Genomic DNA, 19,153 nt, shown 5'->3' with positions numbered 1-19,153 from the left:
ATCTTGTTCACTGCAGATTTCAGACTTTTAAATAGATTATTATGCTTTTAGGCCATGAGTGCCCTTTGCAGCCCCGAGCAGACCCTGTGCCACTGCAGCAGCCAGGAGTAGTGACAGCTCTTCCCTGAAAGCCCCCAAACAGGAACACTGCAACATCTTACAGTGCAAGCACAAGAGCCTGGAGGATGATTGAGCAACAGTCTGGGACACGTGAATTCCTCCCTGGAGAAAATCCCTTGCTTCCAGGCTTGGCTAAGGAAATTTTAGCTGAGGAGCAACTGCCAGGAGAGGGGAGCCTGAGACAACTTAGGAAGGGCCAGTCCTTCCAAGTAATTACAGTATCTACTGATCTGACAAGGGCTGGACGCAAGCAATGCGAGTGTAGACAACCTCCTGGGACCTCGAGGAAACATTCCACACATAGACATGGAATTGCACTGGGCAAATGAGGTGAAGTGGATGGGAGGAGGGTAGATGGCAAGTGAGAGACCTGGTCTCAGCTTTCCAGCCCCTAAGAATCTCTCTGTGCCAGCAGAGCAACACTCAGATCATGAAAGCAACATCTCTGCCAAGGACAAGGGCTGCCAGCAGCTTGGAACCATCCCACACAGCCCCTGCAGCCCCCACCACCCCTGTGACACCACCAGGAGAGAGGTGGGCAAAGGGGAGCTCATCTGGGTTCCCAGGGACACTGAAGACTGGGTTTGGGGCATCAGAACCATGCCAGTGCTGTCTCTGAATGGGTGAGCCCAGCCAAGGTCCAGCCCCACCCTGCAGTGCCCAGCCCTGCCCTCCCTGCACCGCTCAGCCCCTTGGTCCCACCTGCTCTCCAGTCAGGCATTTGTAGACACTGAAGCTGAGAAGTCTCTACTGATCCCAGCCGCACCAGGACTGGCCCCCACCTGGGGACTCCTCAGCACCTGCACCTCTAACTCTGCCAGATCCCCCAGACTCCCAAATATTGTTCCTTGGGTGCTGTGATCCCTAATTCTGGTTTGTGGCAACAAACCTCTTCTCAGGAACACAAGTCTGGGAAAGAAGGAGACAGATTCTCTGGCCAGCCAGCAACAAAACATCCTCAGGAGAGAGACACAGGGTCCCAAGTGCCCACCCTGGGCTAAAAGGGGAGCTGCACCATTTCTGGGCCAAGCAGGTTCTGCCCCATCCACAGACCCTCCTGGGCAGCCTGTGCCAAGAAACAGCCAACCAGCACAAAACCAGCCACTTGCTCTTTCCAGCCTCCACGTTGCCCCATTCCTTCAGAAATCCCCCTCTGGCAGCCTTGCTGGACTCTCACCACCTCACAAGGTCTCAAAGCCAACAATGCCCCCTCCACTTTCTCCCCAGGCCTCCTTCACCATCCAGCCACAGCCATCTGCAGACACAAGGAATTCTGCCTGGCTCCAGCTCCCACTCAGTGCCCAGCCTGGCACAGCCACGTGCCCGTGGGACACACGGAGGTCACTCACTCTCGTCAGGGTTGGGTGAAGCGAGGATGGCACTGTGCTTCCTCTTCACTTCCTCCACGTTCTCCGAAATTTTATCGATGAACCCTCGAATTTCTTCCACCTGTGGTGACAGACAACAAGACAGGTGGTCTGTGAGAGACCTGGGCTTTTGGAAAACAAAGGGATTATTGAACCCTATCCAAAGCAACCATGGTATGTCTGAACCACAGCAAACGTCCTCCTGGATGAGTATTTTCCAGCTGGAAACTACAGGACCACTGAGGAATCAGACCTTCCCATCCCAGCAGCCAGCTCTGCAGACACAGCAGTAATTAATACAGACTGCACGTCCTGTATCCTTTGTGATGCACTGAGAAACTTTTGGAATTTATATAAACCAGCACCAGACCTGATTTCCCAGACTCTGCTCCTTTGGCACAACACTATTGAGGCTTCCCAAGCCAGGCTGGTCCCACATTGCTCTTCACTCCAGGGGCTGAGAAGTCCAGTTTGGTCCTCACTCCCCAGCCCAGGGAGGCCACATTTCCCAGCAAATTCATGCTGGCATCTTCCCTGCACTTCTGTACTACAGGGACACACCAGCATTGCCAGGAGGGGAAACCTCTCCTGTGCTCTCTGCCTGCCAGGCTGCCCACCCTCCAGCTCTGTCTTCTCCTTTGGCTCACACCACCTCTTTGCTCATCTTCCTCCACCTGCACATCAGATTTATCCCAGTCCCCACTCCACTGCCTGCACAGATCCACTTTAACACCCCCCACACACATGCCATGCTAAGGGTGTGCTAAAAATCCGCATGCAGATCTTACAGCCACCCACATGCCAGAAGACAACCTCTTGTTTGGGAATGGGAGGCACAAAATTAAATGAATCCCATGTGGAGGCTGCTGCTCTGCAGAGGTGTCCTGGGGAGAGGTCTGAGCCCTGGGTCAGAGGCTCCCCAATGCCGTCACCTGGGCATGCTGCCCTGGTGGGGTTTGGAGGAGCAGGAGGAGCAGGAAAGCATCCATATGGTCAGTGAGACCACCACAGCCTCAGGTCTGCAGGGAAGCCAGTCCCTGATGTTCAGCACTCTGAGTGTAACCCCCAAGGACCTCGAGCATCAGCTGAGCAGCACCAGTCAGGGCAGGACCCTCATCCCCATCCCAAGTGCTGCTCCCCCTTGGCAGTGGGAGCCTGGAGCACAGCCCCACAACCCGCTCTGGAGCCAGCAGAAAGGTCTGAACCAGCTTCAAAGCTGCACTGGATGAACAACCCTCTCACCTGCTCAAAGAACTCATCCATGAAACGATCCCGGTCCACGCTGACGGTGACTTCATCATCATCATCACTGTCCTTCGCCTGCAATGACAAGGAGAGAGAGGCATCAATGAGTGCTTCCTGCAGAGGTCACAGCTCCATTTCAGGAGCATCTTCCCCTTCTCCTTTGCTCACTTGCTCCCAGGGGCTGGGATAAATGCCAGCCACAGTGTGGGACACCTTGGGTACAGCCACACCAAGCACCAGGGACACTGAGAGAGCAGAGGACAGACAAACCCAGCAGTGAGGGAGAGCCCAAACATGGCATGGCCCCCACGGGGAGCACGGGACAGGGATAAGGACAACACTGCATCCATAGGGAGGGGGAGCTTCATGGGCTCCCTCAGGTGTGTGAGCACAAAAAGAGCAGGGATAGGGGACAAGAGGGATGCCACCATGGGAAGTACCAGGGAGGCTGGAATGGGAAACCACGAGGGACGGCACGAGGGGAAACACGAGGGATGCTGTGATGGGAAAACACAAGGGATGCTGCCATGGGAAACCCAAGAAATGCTGCCATGGGAAAGCAATGCATGAGGGAAGCTGTGATGGGAAACGGGGGATGCTGCCATGGGAAAGCATGAGGGATGCTGCAATAGGAAAACTGTGAGGGATGTCACAATGGAAAAACATGAGGGATGCTGGAATAGGAAAACTGTGAGGGATGTCACAATGGAAAAACATGAGGGATGCTGGAATAGGAAAACTGTGAGGGATGTCACAAAGGAAAAACATGAGGGATGCTGGAATAGGAAAACTGTGAGGGATGTCACAAAGGAAAAACATGAGGGATGCTGTGATGGGAAACACAAGGGATGCTGCTGCTGGAAAACACAAGGGATGCTGCCATGGGAAAACACAAGGGATGCCATGATGGGAAAATGCAAGGGATGCTGTGATGGGAAAACACAAGGGATGCTGTGATGGGAAACACAAGGGATGCTGCGATGGAAAACACAAGGAATGCTGCCATGGGAAAACACAGGGGGATTCTGCCATGGGAAAGCATGAGGGAAGCTGCAATAGGAAACAAGAGAGATGCTGAGATGGGAAAATATGACGGATGCCATGATGGAAAAATATGAGGGAAGATGCCACGGCAAAACATGAGGAATGCTGCCATGGGAAACACAAGGAATGCTGCCATGGGAAAGCATGGGGGATTCTGCCACAGGAAAGCACGGGGGATGCTGCGATGGGAAACACGAGGGATGCTGCCACTGGAAAATAAAAGGAGTGCTGCAGAGTGCAGGAAAGGTGGGAGTGAACAGATAATACAACAGAACTAGTAAAGCCCCAGCAGGCAAATGAGGGGTTGTCCTTGTCTGCAGAAACATGTGTGTCATTGTCACCAGAGCTGAAAACACCTCCTGTCCCAGTGAGGCGGGGGACGCAGGCTCGCAGGGGAAGGAAAAATTACAGTCCTCTGCATAAGGAGACATTTAAAAGATTATTATCCAAAGCAGCTCCATGATGGAGGGAAATGGAAAATTAACAGGGTGGAAAAGTTCCTTCTTACTCCATCTTCACAGGAGAGGAGTAGCCAGTGGAATGGAGATTTAAGACACGACTGTCTCTGCTCATCTTATAATGGTCTCACTTTTGCAGACAGTTACACATCACCTCGTGGCCCCTTTGCACTTTGCAGAGAGGCAGCCACTATGGTCTCCAGAGAGATGCTTCTTACAGTGAAAGAAGACAGATGAAATAACTGTCCTTCCTCCTAAAACTGTCTGTTCTCCCTACAGTGACTGATTTGGGCGGTATCACCCAGAGAAGGCCTCAGCTTTCAGTCTTGCCACTGCTCGTGGCACCCTTAGCCTTGGCAACCCATTCATGCTTCTCCCATTCATGGTTATCCCATTCATGCTTACCCAGAGCCCACACAATCAGAGTTGCCACTATTCCAGTGACAATCTCACCCTGACAAGGAAAACCAGGCATGCTGCTGCCCTTATCCACCACTCTGTGGGCACAGAAGACTGTTCCCTAAAGCCCAGAATTTAGAATTTGCCCATATGAGGTACAGTACTCCAAGTGTCACATCTACACATCTGCCAAATCCCTTCAGGGATGGAGACTCCACCACTGCCCTGGGCAGTCTGCCTGACAACCCTTTCAGTGAAGACATTTTTCCCAACAGTCAACTTAAACCACTCCTGGAGCAACTTGAAGTTATTTCCTCTGGCCCCAGCCCTTGTTCCTTGGGAGCAGAGCTCGACCCCCACCTGGGTCCCCACGCCTGTCAGGGGGTTGCAGAGAGTGAGAAGGTTCCCCCCCTGAGCCTCCTCTTCTCCAGGTTGAGCCCCCCCAGCTCCCTCAGATGCTCCTCCTCAGACTTGTGCTCCAGACCCTTCCCCAGCTCCATTCCCTTCTCTGGACACACTCTATCCAGCACCTCAACCTTTTTCTTGGAGTGAGGGGCCCAAAATGGACCCCAGGATTTGAGGTGCCTCAGGACTGTCCAGCACAGGACAGTCCCTGCCCTGCTCCCACTGGCCACACCAGTGCTGGTTCAAGCTGGGGCCACACAGTCCCTGCAGCAGACACTGCCCTTTGCATCAGGCAGAACCAGCTCCTTCCCTGAAGCTTTTTGCATTCCAAATTCAGCAGTTTGCTCTCACACCAAGTCCACACCATCTCTCCCACCTCCAGCTGTCACAACACAGCACTGAGAGCCAGAGCACAGCTTGGGCTCTGGGCAGAGCTGGATGCACAGCCACATCCAACAGCCCCCACACCTCCCCAGGGCCAGGGGCAGGATTTGGCTGTGGGCTTTGTCACACCCCTCAGGCACTCCGGTGTCACCAAACAGCCCTGTCCCTCCCCTGTCCTGTGTCATCATTGCTCCAGCCTTGCTCAAGTCAATCTGAGCACAGTGAAAGCTGTCACCCTCCAATTCCAGCCCTGCTGCTGATTGTGCCATTGCTTCAGCCAGCAGCAAGCCTGGATGTAACCTCAGGTCCACTTGGGGTCAACAACTGGTCCCAGAGCAACACCTACACATGCTCCATTGCTCCCTGAGCACCCACAGCACACAGGCAGGAGGGCTCACCATCCAGGAGGTCACAAAGCATCATCTCCTAAAGCCAGGAAGGATGTCTGCATAGATGGATCCTTGCTGATTCAACTACCATCCATGTTCACACTCCAGTTTCCACATCACTTGGAACCCCTCTTGGCTTGTGCTGTGCTCCATTTTAAGCACCAACTGCCTTTGATGAAGGCACAGAGCCCATCGGATGGGCAGTTACACCAACCTCCACCAATGCACCCCCAGAATCTCAGACAATGCCAACAGATCCTCAGGACACACACTGTGAGTGATGGAAGATGCAGATGACAACTCAAACACCACCCTGGACACACCTCAGGTCAGCAGATCTTTCTTCCCCTAACCCTGCTCAGCCTCTCCATGTCAAGGACAAGGACATCCCCAGCAGCCCCACAGATGGGGACACACATGTCCTGCCTGCAGCCTCTGCAGTCCTGGCTCATTGCCTGAAGGATGCCACATCCCTTCCTGGTGCCATCCCTGCTGCCCACAGGACCCTGCCATACCCAGATATCCTGAAGGAAGGGGACCCACTGCCCAGGGAGGGGGTTTCTGCCAAAGCCACACACAGCCCAGTCAGAGGCACTCGTGGGTGAGGGCAGCTCACCCCCAGGCACGCAGGGGCTGATGGACAGGCAGGGAGATGTTATTTAGGGCAGGGAGATGTTATTTAGGGCAGGCAGTGGACAGGGGGAGCGGCACAAAGCCCAGCCGGGAGCCCCGTGAAGAGGAAATTACATGGATGGAGCCTGCTGGTCGGGAGGGCACATGTCACTTGTCACTCCAGGCTGGAGAAGGGCACCATCTGTCCAACCCACGTCACTGGAAACACCCTCGGTGCCACGCTGCCTCCAACCCCCCAGTGCCAGGCACATCACCAGGCCCCACTGCCCCGATCCCCCATGGGAGGGAGGCAGCACCTGAGGAGTGACCAGGACTGGAGCAGGAGGAGGTGCCACTGGGGGCACAGCTCATGGGGTGCAGGGCACTGAAGGATCAGCTGCTCCCAGAATCTTCCCTCCATGCCAGGGCTCGCTCCAGGCATGCTGCCAGCCCTCACAACTCTCACCCCAAGCTTGAAGTGTCCCCCCATGCACTTCCTGCCAAAGTAGGGATGAGACTAAAACTTTCCAAAGGAAACCTAAAGCATCCACCCCACCGACAGTGTTTTGGCCTCACGCTCCCCAGCTGTGAGCATCCCAAGTTTCCAAGGCCACATGGAAAGCTCCTGTCTCAGTCAAACTATCTGCAGATGCTGCTCAGCTGAGCAGCAAACAATTCCCAAGCCTGGGCTTGCTCACCAGCGACAGGCGAGAAGCATCACTCCCAACATCAGGCACAGCATCCTCCCAGCGCCCCTCTGCTCCTGCCTCGGGCACTGTCAGGCAGCCCCAGGAATGCTGGGGCTCCAGGCTTTGCTCCCACACAGGGTAGCTGAGGATAACCCTTCCTCTGCAAGGATTTTATTTCTCCAAGCCAAGCAGTGGGCACGGTGCTGGCAGCAGGGATGGCTCTGGGAGCTGCTGCCTCCCCAGTGTCGCTGAGCACCAGGAGGGAGATGGGGAGGGCAGGTCAGCCAGAGCTCCTCTGGCAGCTCTCAGAGCCTCACAGAGTTCAAGGTGCCCTCCACAAGAGCTGAAAACCCCAGAGGAGGCAGAGCAGAGCCATGATACCCTCCCTGACAAAGCAGAGCAGTGGATGGGAAGACATTCAGAGCCCCGGAGCATCCCAATCCCAGCTCTGTGCCTTTTGCAATCAGCACACTGCTAATAAATTTATTAGCAAACAGATCACATCCCTGTGGTTCCAACCCAGCCTGCTCCCTCCACAGGCACTTTTTGGAAGAGGCAAAGGAGCACAGGCCACCCAAAAAGACTTCATGCTGCTCCCCTTGGAACAGCAAAGGTGGCAGGGGGAGCTGTGCAGGGCACAACCAGTGGTGACCACACACAGCCTTGAGCTCCTGCCCCCTCCTGTCAGTGCAGCGGATGAATTTCACCGTGTCCAAATGCATCCACAGAGCCAGAGCAGGCAGCAGAGCCAGGGCACAGGAGCAAAGGGCTTGGCTGCTGCTGGGCACATCTGCACCCAGGGGGTCGTGCTGACCCCTGGCACATCTGTCCACCAGGCCCTGCCAGCACCCTTTCCCAGGAGATATCCGTGCCCCAAACAGTGAGCCCTCGCCCATCCCCAGCACCCCACAGGGCTGGGGGCTCACACCACGCTGCCTCCCATCCCCACTGGAGCCAAGGCAAGCCTCACAAAAGCACAATGGAAGGAAAAAAGCCACACCGGCTGCCACCCCCTTTTCAGGGACCACTCAGCCAAGGAAAGAAAGGCCTCATCCCCGAGCTGCAGGATGCTGCTCGCAGGCGTCGCTCCCAGGCTGCATCTGCTTGTTTTTATTTACGGCCACCTCCGCGCCGCTCTGCCCAGCCGGAGAGATTCCAGCCATCTGGAATCTCATCTCTGACTCGCTCCGCGAAACGACGCCCTTTGTGCGCCCAAACCGAGGGATGCGCCGCGCGAGGATGCTCCGGGGAGATGCCTCTGAGCAGCCGCGGGTTGTGTGTCCCCGCACGGAGCGGCACACGGGGGACCAGCACCAGCACCACGGGGGTCCCAGTCCCAGCAGCATTGCCTCGGTGCCCGTGGCCGAGCCCCCCAGCCCAGGGCATCGCTGCCAGCACCGGGAGCTCCCACGGCAGCGCGTTCCGACGTGCGGCTGCGCAGGGAAGGACGAGGTCAGAATAACTCAGCAGCGAGAGGCACCGACATCTCTCTTCTCAGCCATCTCACAGAGCCTACAGGACACGTAGGAGAGTGTAGGGATGGCCAGATCCCTGGAAACATCCCAGCCTGGCACCGCGAGGCTCGGCAGCACAAGGGCAGTCAGGGCAGCGTCGCCTGAATGAGCCCCGGAGCACCCATGGGTGTCCCAGCCCCTCACCCTGGGGCTGCCCGGACCCCCCACAACTCAGGGCTTGCTTTAGGGGTCTGCAGCAGCCCAAACAGGCTCTTCCTCAGGAGTCCAGGGCTGAGGTCCTGCTCTGAAGGGTTTTCAGGGAGGTGGTCAAGGCTGAGGATTAGGACTGACAGAGGAACTGCTCCCAGAGAGATTCCTGGAGAACTGAACCAGCTGACCCCATGGTTTGAACTACCCACAGCCCCAGCCCTTTGACAGACTGTATATATAGTACAGCTGTGCACCACAATAAATTGGCCATTCCATGGCACACAGGCCCAATCACCACGTCCAATTCCAATATCAAATCCAGCTGGCAGCCTGTCACCAGTGGTGTTCCCCAGGGATCAGTGTTGGAGCCACTCCTGTGTCACACCTTTATCAATGGAGGCGATGAGGGGATCGAGGGCACTCGGCACAGGACACCAAGGGGGGTGGGATGTCGAACTGCTGGAGGGCAGGAAGGCTTTAGAGGGGGATCTGGACTGGCTGCTCCCAGGGAACAAGGGACAGGACAAGAGGAAACGGCCTCAAGTTGTGCCAGGGGAGGGTCAGGTTGGATACTGGGAAAATTTCTTCACTGAAAGGGTGGTCAGGCACTGACACAGCTGCCCTGGGCAGTGGTGGAGTCACCACCCTGGAGGTATTTAACAGATGTGTAGATGTAGCACTTGGAGACAGGGGTCAATGGTGGCTTTCACAGTGTTGGGGGAACAGTTGGATCTTACAGGGTTTTTCCAACCTAAACCATTCTATAACTCTAATATTCACCAAAACCAGCCCATACTTCCCATTAACAACCTTTTTATGAATAAAAATTCAAGGCATAAATGACTTCAACATTCAGCAACATCTGCATGAGTCAGGAGGTGTTTCCAATTTCCAGCATTAGCAGTGGAAGGGAGAATATGATTTCCAAGAGTTTTGTCCTTAGGTGTTGGCTTTCATTGCTGCAGAATCACATTCCCAGGCTTTGGCACAAAGCCCAACCCTTTCATCAGAGCCGTGGCCACTCTTAAACTCAGTTTTAGAATCAAGCAGGTAAAATTCCACCAAACTCTGAAGAACAAGTGACAGAGGTGCCACCAGTCCTGGAAAGGGCACTAAGGTGAACTCACTGACCTTCTCCTGTGGCTCTGGAACATGGACAGCACTATGACCTACTGCAAAAGCACCAGCAATTCACAGCCAGTGCTTTACAGGTTCGCAGGCATGGCTAAAAGGTAATTTGATGAAAAACAACAGGCTGACTTAATTCATCTGAAATTAATTTCTTAACATCCTTCAAGTGGCACCAACATTTTTACAGCTCCTGTGCAGACCAGAGCTTCCTGTGGACAGCAGAATGAGCACTCAAATCACCTCCCCACCCCACAGTGTATTCATCAGGGTTGGCACTCGAAGAGGTCTCTGTCAGGATGACCACTGGGCCTTGGTGTCTACCACTGACACCAAGCCCTGGGGATCCTCCTCAGTGTCTGTGTGTCTGTCCCAGGAAGCTGTCTGCAAAAGGGAAGGAAAGCCTCAGGCAAAGGAGGTGATACAGGTGGCACCACAGCTCCCACAGCTGTGCCAACAGGATCAACACAGGTGGCACCACAGCTCCCACTGCTGTGCCACCAGGATCAATACATGAAAATCAAGGGAGTCTGTAAACTGGTAATCCTTCAAATCCCACTGCACCACCTACAAAGAGGCACTCATGGAATATGCTGGTTTGGAAGGGACCAACCCCCTGCCACGGGCACACACCTTCCACCAGACCAGGCTGCTCAGAAGGTCAGAAATGCTCAAAGGTGGGAATGACATTTCTTTGGTGCTCTTGCCTAGACCCTGTCAAAGAACCTCAGCACCCTCCAGGTGAGACACTGATACTCCCAAGGTAAAGATCCTCCAGAAATCCAAAACTAACAGTTGTTTCATACACAAACCCAAAGTCTGACAGGACTTGAAGGAAGACCAGCAATGGCAGATAAAGAGTTCATATTAGCAAAGCAGCAGCACACAGCACAGCAGCAAACTCCTGAAAACTCACAGGACAATGTGAGCAGAAGACCTTATTTCTCAGTTAGTTCCCATGAAAGAAAACCTGAGTCTATAAGTATCCACTAGAACCTGAAACACTGCACTGTTAACAAAGCCCAGTCTCATCCTGCAGATTCAACACTGCATGGCCAGGTCTGTCCCCTGCACCTGGGGTGGACACCAAGGTGCCAGCAGCAGGGAGAAGGAACCTTCTCCATTAGAAGGAAAATGCTGGCCTAAGATCAAAAGAACACAATTTGTGCAGGAGATTTGGGATTTTACAACCCAGTCAGGACCCAGTTTAGTGGAAGATGTCCCAGTCTATGGCAATGGTGTTGGATGACAGGGTCTTTGAAGGTCCCTTGGTGACTGAGGGGAAATGTATCCTTATCCTGAGCTCTCCATAGCTGCTGCATCAGAAGGACTTGCCATTCTCCTCTGGATACCCCCAAGGACATTTTTTGGCCAGCAGATGTCTTGGGCTCCACTCACTATTTCCAACACTCCTGCAAAAGGTGATGGAGGAAGAGCCTCTCCTGCCAGAGGAGTGTGGCTGCATTGCCATGGGAGATAGTCAGAGCATCACTGAAGAAGGTTGAAATTTGCTTCAGGACATCTCTCATGTGGAAGCTGAGCACTCAGAGGTCTGTCTGCTGTGGCTGCCCCATCCCTGGAACTGCTCAAGACCAAGCTGGATGGGGCTCAGAGCAATCTGGTCCAGTGAAGATGTCCCTGCCCATGGCAGGGCATTGGAACAACACGATCTCTGAAGGTTCTTTCCAACCCAGACCACCCTGTGAGTTCACGACACACCACACACAACCTGTCCCCTGCTCACAGACATGATCTGGGGGGCAAGGCAGCACCCCCAATTCCAGCATCAGCCCTGTCCCTGTCCACTGCAGACAGAGGCTCAGGCAGCCTATGGCACATCGCCCTTGCCCTCTCCCCTTCTTCCAGCTCAGCAGAACTTTCTACTCCTGGTGCTTGCAGAGTTGCCTCATTTCCTATTTTCCCCAGCAAAGACAGCCCTGCTGGCTTCGTGCCTGGTCTGGTCCTGACACAGCATCATTCCATCTCCGTTTCCCACGCCGTCCCCCGCTCACCTTCCCCTCCCCACACATCTCCTGTAGGATCATCCTGCAGACACCACGGTCCAAGGACACTCAGCTGTCCCCTGGTGCAGGTGTGCTCAGGTCACCTGGAGCCAGGACAACACTGCACGCTCTGTCTTCCTGGGTCTTTCCACTCGGGCTCACTCACCTCCTTTTTGCTAATATACGTAATTTTCTGGAAGTAGCAATTTATCACAGTGCTTAGCTTAATGAGCCTTACTGTACATGTTCTGCCTGTAGTGGTAATTTTGCATATTTCCTGAGAAATTCTTGTTAACGGGGAGATACATGGCAAAACAAACATTTGTGCAGCTTCCGAGCAGCTCACACACAAAGACACTGCAATTAAAACAACGGGAATGAGGCTCAGCCCCTTTGGTTTCAGCCCTCTCAGACATCCAGCGTGCAGCCAACATACCCGGATGCACTTATTGCTCTTTGGTGCCCACAGGCTGGCACCAGGTCTCAGGGGGCCAAGAGTATTCCTGTGTTCATGTTGACTTCAGTGGGCTCACCAAACTCCCATACACCAGACCTGAAGCTCCACAGCACATACCAAGGGACCCTGAGGCTCAGTGTCCCCACCGAGGTCTGTCTGTCCCCCATCCATCACCCCACTGCAGACACCAGTCCCCTCCTGGGCTGAGGACATGACAGACCACCCAGAGCTGACCTACAGGCTGGGCTTTGCCAGCTGCCATGTTTAAAGCACATCCAAGGGTTTTCCCAAATTTTGGCATGCCCTGCCACGGTGTGTGCCCACTGCTGCAAACAATGTCCCCACAGCACAGGGACACCTGGGACCCCACAGCTGCTGGGGAGCGCTGGAACATCTCACTCCAGAGTGTGAAGGCCTCATCTATGTCACTCCTGTCACCTTCCTCCATGCCTGGCCAATAACCCCTGGACTCAGTGGTGTCTCACCTCACCCCATCCCACCCCAGGATCCCCAGGACACAGACAAAGCAGCTTCCCTGCCCTGGACCCTGAGGGCAGCCATGGTGCATGACCTGCCATGGCAGCTTTGCTCTACCAGCCCCCAAAAATGAGCATTCCAGCATCACTGCTCATCCTGCCGTGCCTGGGCAGAGCTGAGCCACCAGCTGTCACCCACCATGTGACAGCCCCACTCCCAACTGGGAGGGACCCAAGCCCATCTGAATTATTGATGTGACCCTTTGGGTTGAACAGGAGAGCTCAGAAGCACGTAGGGCAACCCAGAGGGCTAAGGAAGGGGAGGAAGATGGCATTTAGACAAGGAAATACATCCATCTCCAAGGTGTGTAGGGATTTCTGCAGTGGGGGGGCTCTAGAAGAGATGGAGACAGACACGATCCGACTTGTGCAAACAGCAACTGTGGTCGACTTCACAATTGTGTCCCCGGGAGAGAAAGCCTCAGTGGGAGCAGCACAGAATTAATGGGAAGGGATGGAGTGAGGCCTGGCAGTGAGTCCTGGGGCACTGCTGCACATCCTGCCACTGCAAGAGGGGAGAGGGTGGATCCACAGAGCTGGACCTGGAGCCCACCTCGCTTCCTCTCTCCTTTTATTTTTAATACCCATCTCCTGCAACTCCCACGGGCAGGAGGCAGCACTCGGAGCTGGGATGTGACTGGCAGGAGAGGGGCATTCAGCCAGTTGGGGAGGGCAGTGCCACAGCACAAACACATTGGCATCGCTGGAGAAAGGCACCCAAAACCAACTGCTGGAGAGGATGATGGGCACAGGAGGAAAGGACCCCAGAAAAAAGTGTCCCTGCTCACAGCTGGGTGGTTGGAATCATATGGTTCCTTCTAACCCAAACCACTCTGTGATCCTATGACACTGGCACATTTCCCTCACTTCCTCCCACTATCAAAATATCATTCATAATTATTGTACCATTTAGACCTGTGTCACGGCCTGGAAATTTAAATGTTTCACCCAGACTGAGCTGGCACCTCCCTGGCAGGACAGAGTAGCCTGGGACTCTAAGAATCTGCCCCGCACACACCATCTCATCGGGACCAGCTCCAACCCAGCTCCAGATGGGCAGGAAAGACCACCCATGGCCAGAGCTGTGGCATCTACACAGGAGCAGCTGTGAGCAAAGCCCTGCTCGGCCTCATCCCAGGCATCCTGCACGGCCCATCCTCGGCTGCTCTCCTCCTCAACAAGAGGACATGTTTCAGCCATAAGCTGAATTTCCTGTCCCTGGTTCAGAGCAGGCCTGGGGACACTACCCACACCAAGGGCACTGGATAAGCCCCAGTGAGTCTGATCCCAACCGGAGCCTGAGGTTCAGAAAAGAGCTGGGATTAGCATTTTGAATTTCAAGTACCATTTTAAAAATCCCATTAAGACATGGAGCTCTTGTTCTGCACAGCAGTGACCGCCCTGCATCCCCTCCTCTTCTCCAACAATGACAGCTCTTTTTATATTAATCCTTCTTTTTTATCCTCCCTGGCAGAATTCAGACACTGCATTAATCCACAAAGAAGAGGACCAGGCTGTTAATGAGGCAGCACAGAGAAAACAAGCCCAAACGCTCCTGACTCTGTCCACTGCAGCACCTCACTCCTCCCTGGTGCCTGTCACCACCAAGGCTGTAAATCCACGCTGCAAATCCACGCTGCCCATGCAGTGCCCCATTCCCTGCAGCCCTGCCAGGGGAGCACCCGCTCAGATCCGGGGCATCTGGATGCTGGAAAGCAGACCTCCATTCCCAGGAGCCCCCCAGGAAGGATGCTGCACCCTCAGCACGAGGCTGATGAATAAGAAGCAGCAGCGGGAGTGAGGCGAAAACACATTTTATTTTTCTGACAGTGTATTTAAAGGAATGGAGAGATTCTAAAATACTCCATGGCATCGCTTCTCAGCCAGCAGTGGCTGCCAAGAGGACATTCACGAGGCTGGTTTTTACTATTATTATTAAAAAGCCTATTTTCCAATCCCATTTCACAGCCTGCGCTGGTGGTGGAGACAGAGCCCCATGTTTGGGTGCTTTCCAGGCAGAGCGGGGGGGGGCAGCTGTTCTTTATATATCCCCTTCCTCCTCCGGCATCCACAGCCACCCCTGGGCATCAACAGTCACCCCGCGGCGTCCACAGCTGCCCAACCACCCCGACAGCCACCCCAAGAGCCCCAAAAGCCGCCCCTCGGTCCCTTGCTGGCGTCAGCCCAGCTCCATCCTCCTGGCGTTTTCCAGACCGAGCCAAACTCCCGACCGAGCGATCCCGGTGGGATCCCAGCCAGCCTGGCCACCCAGGGCCGTCCTCACTGCCCCTCGCCCCACGGTGTGGTCCCCCCCACGGGACAGATCCCCCCTCGCTCCTCTCGATGATGAAGTCATCAAAAAACAGCAAAAAAACCCCAAGAAAAAGCAGCAGAGCGAGGGCCGGGGGATGACACGGGGTGGGGGCCGGAGGGAGCATCGCCCCGGGATTCAGGGCTCTGCCCCGCTGGTCATCCCCGCTGCTCCCACGCGTGGGCAGGAGCAGCCCCGCGGCCCCGTGGGTGCGATGGGGGTCCTGGGGGCACGGGGGGCTCCTCCAGCGATGCCCCACGCGCGCAGCCGCCGCCTCGGACGGCTCGGGGGACTCGGGGGCTCCGCGGGACTCAGCACCGGCTGCGGCCGCACCGACACCTCCCTCGGACACCGCCGGTGGCGGCTCCGGGAGGCACCGGGCGCGCTCCCCGCGGGGCAGCGGCCCCGGACGCTCCCCGGCCCCGCCGCAGCGGCTGCGCCCGAGGATGAACACGCAAAACGGGAGCGGAGAGCGGCGGGCGCGGCACGGCCCCGGTGAGCGCGGTACGGCCATGGGAGAGCCCGGCACGGCCCCGGTGAGCGCGGTACGGCCATGGGAGAGCCCGGCACGGCCCCGGTGAGCGCGGCACGGCCCCGGTGAGCGCGGTACGGCCATGGGAGAGCCCGGCACGGCCCCGGTGAGCGCGGCACGGCCACTGATGAGCCCGGCAACGGCCCCGGTGAGGGCGGCACCGCCACTGATGAGCCCGGCACAGCCCCGGTGAGGGCGGCACCGCCACTGATGAGCCCGGCACGGCCCCGGTGAGCGCGGCACGGCCCCGGTGAGCGCTGCACGGCCACGTATGAGCCCGGCACGGCCACGGGAGAGCGCGGCACGGCCACGGATGAGCCTGGCACGGCCATGGTGAGCGCGGCACGGCCACAGGAGATCGCGGCACGGCCCCCGCACAAACACACGCCTGTATCCGGTTTTCCAGGAGGTGATGCGGCTCGGCCGCCGGTACCGCGCAGATCGGATGCTCCCCCGGGGCAGCACCCGCCGCACGGCGCCGGGGGGAACCGGAGCGGCCCGCGATGGCAGAACAGACCCCGCTCCCGCCGCGACACGGCGCGGATCGCCGGGGTGGGCTGAGCCCCGGCCCCCCAGCCCCCGCCCAGCCGCCCTCGCCGCCGCTCGGGGCACGGCCCGGGGAGCGGGGCCGCGGCGGTGCCCGATGGGGGCAGAGCGCTGCCCGCACCCCCCGCGATCCCCGGCTGCGCCCCCCACTCACAGCGCGCAGCTCCCCGGTCCGATCCTTCATCCTGCCCCGCCGCCGCCGCCGCCGCTGGGAACGGCCCAAGCGCCGAGAGAGGCGGCGCGGAGCATGCGCGGAGCGGGGCGGGGCGGGACGGGGGGGACACCGCCGGGATGGGGGGACACCGCCGGGATGGGGGGACACCGCCGGGATGGCGGGACACCGCCGGGATCGGGGACGGGCCGGGGGGACACACCTTGGGGTGACACTGCGGGGAGGACGCACGTGGGGTCTTCACATCGCGGGGAGGCAACCGGGAGCAGGGGGCGCAGCTACGGGGGGTGTCACCGGGGAGGAGGGGGGGACACGTGATGTGTCACTCGTGCGGGGCACACCCGGGGACCGTCACACCTCGGGGCGTCACATCTCGGGGGTCACACTGAGAGGAGGTCACAGCTGGGGGGAGTCGCACTCGGAGGACCTGACACTTGGGGGGAGTAAGATCCGGGGGGTCACACTGTGGGAGGCCACGGGAGGAAGTCACATCTGGGAATAACATCGGGGGACATCGCACCTGAGGAGGTCACACCTGTAGGATATCACGTCAGGGTGCTCTGGAGGTGTGCGGGGGGCGCACAGGAGGGTCATCCCTGGATGTCCCTGCGGTGGTGGCAGCACCGGGACTGCGTGTCCAGCAGGGAGCGCTTGCCCTGGTCCCCTGGGGACAGACAGGGCCCTTTGGGGGCGATTCACCCTTGAGATCCCAAATCCAGGTTTGCAGAGAGCAGCGAGGTGCCAGCATTGTCCACACAGTCCACACTGCCCCGCATAGCCCACACTGTCCCGCACAGCCCGCACTGTCCCTCACTGTCCTCCACAGTCCGACATTATCTCGCACAGCCCTGCACACCCCGCACTGTCCCGCACACCCCGCACTGTCGCACTGTCCCGCACGGCCCGCGCACCGCACGGTCCCTCCCGAAGGTGACTCGGGCCGGGGCTGCGGGTCCCGCTTGGGGCGAGGCGCCCCCTGGCGGCCTCAGCGGGACCTGCGGGGTCGGACGGGACCCCCGGGACCCCCGGGGCTCACTGCAGGGGGGTCACACAGCTCCTGACACGTGCTGTGAGCCACGGGGGCTGCAAACGCAGCGAGCCAGAGGCACAGCTCGCTGGAACAGCGCCCGCAGCACCCGGAGGATTGATGGGCTGTCAGGTGAGCGAGGCAGCCCGAAATGCAGCAGAGAAAGCCGAGGACACATGAGGAATTACAGAGGGGTTTTGAGCAGAGGCTGCAGCAGGGATGGCTCGTGCGGCTGCGGCGGATCTAAGATCGATCCCGCTGGTCTTAAGGACTTGCTTCCTTCGGCAACGAAAGGACGGTGACTGTCAATGGAAGGAGGAGCTCAGGTCCAGGAGGGTCCAAGGGGGTCGCAGGGGGTTCTAGGGGGGTCCAAGGGGTTTTGGAGGGGATCAGGGGGGTCCAAGGTAGTCCAAAGGGGTGCAGGGGGGTGCAGGGGGGTACCGGGGGGGTCCATGGGGGCCTTAGGAGCATTCAAGGTGTTCCACGAATGTTCAGAAGTGTCCAGGAGTGTCCAGGGGAGTCGCAGGGGTGTCCAGGAAAGCTCAAAGGGGTCCAGGGGGTTCTAAGGATGATCCAAAGGGGTCCAGGGGGGTTTAGTGGGGTCCAGGGGGAGTCTCAGGGGGGTCTCACAGCGGGTCAGGTTGGTAAGGTGGATCTCAGGGGGGTCACAGGGAGGTAGGAGGGGGTGAGAGTGGTCGGGGGGTCAGAGACACTCAGGGACCCCCATTGGCCACAGCCCCCCCCCGTCGTCCCTCACAACCCCCTCTTGGGGACCCCCAGTGCCCTCCCTGTCGTCCCTCGTGACCCCCCTTGGGGACCCCCGGTGCTCCCCATGGCATCCCTCGAGACCCTCTCTAGGAGGGGGTGTCAGGGGAGGCCAGAGGGGGGTCTCAGGTGGGGTCAGGGGGGGTCTCAGGGATGGTCACAGGGGGGGACACGGGGGAGAAATGAGGGACATGGGGGGACATAAGGGGGACATGGGGGAGACATGGCGGGGACAGGGTTTAAGTGGTCGTTTTTAAACAACTACTGGAGGCTGCTGATTGGATCAATATATTTAAATGTTATCCAGGGGCTGGAGTAGCAGAGGAAGGCTCCTGGCAGTGAAGGGAACCTCTGGGCTGCTTTGCCTCTCCCCCCTGCCATTTTATTCATACTCCTTGTCCTCCCAAGGTGCAGCCCACTTTCTCTGCAGTTAATGTCAATATTTCAATGCAAGGCAGAGTGGAGCTGACCCAAGAAAAATCCCACTTCATTGGATCAGTCAAGAAATAAGTGCCCATGTGCCCTGTTCCTGCACTGGAATGATTGCTTTGATTGAACTCTCAGTGCCTTGGTTCGAGCTGGTTTTTAAGTGAACCCAAGTACTGTGTAGGCTGGAGGTGCTTCCCTTTCTCTCTCATCTGTCAAAATCGTTTTCTAGAGTAACACAAAATATCAGGAAGGACTGATGGAATCAGACTTTGCTGTAATTTATTCACAAGTGCTCGTACTTAAAAATAAAATCATCTGACTTTCACAACAGTTGGGAGGATTTCTACAACGTGTGAAAGTGAAACTTCTCTCGGAGGTGTGTGATTCTGGATTGGTTCAAGCTTTCCAGACCTGAGAAGGAGAGGATCCTTTGGGAAGGTGGGAAAGGTGCATTTCCCGTGACTTAATGTG

At 57.1% G+C, this 19,153-nt stretch overlaps 1 protein-coding gene across 1 annotated transcript in view; it reads right to left on the bottom strand.

The window, feature by feature from the left end:
- The window catches only part of STX1A (syntaxin 1A), a 55,724-nt gene extending 39,195 nt beyond the window's left edge, over positions 1-16,529 (bottom strand). The window contains exons 1-3 of the mRNA XM_071574738.1: positions 16,444-16,529; positions 2,730-2,807; positions 1,470-1,569 (exon numbers count right to left, since the gene is read on the bottom strand). Of these exons, the coding sequence (XP_071430839.1) occupies positions 1,470-1,569; positions 2,730-2,807; positions 16,444-16,473 (208 nt within the window). The 5' untranslated portion in view covers positions 16,474-16,529. The remainder of the gene's footprint in view (positions 1-1,469; positions 1,570-2,729; positions 2,808-16,443) is intronic.
- Between the last annotated feature and the right edge of the window lie 2,624 nt (positions 16,530-19,153).

This window comes from Pithys albifrons, chromosome 21, assembly GCF_047495875.1.
Source record: "Pithys albifrons albifrons isolate INPA30051 chromosome 21, PitAlb_v1, whole genome shotgun sequence".
NCBI lineage: Eukaryota > Metazoa > Chordata > Aves > Passeriformes > Thamnophilidae > Pithys > Pithys albifrons.
This window is presented reverse-complemented; position numbering and strand designations above follow the sequence as displayed.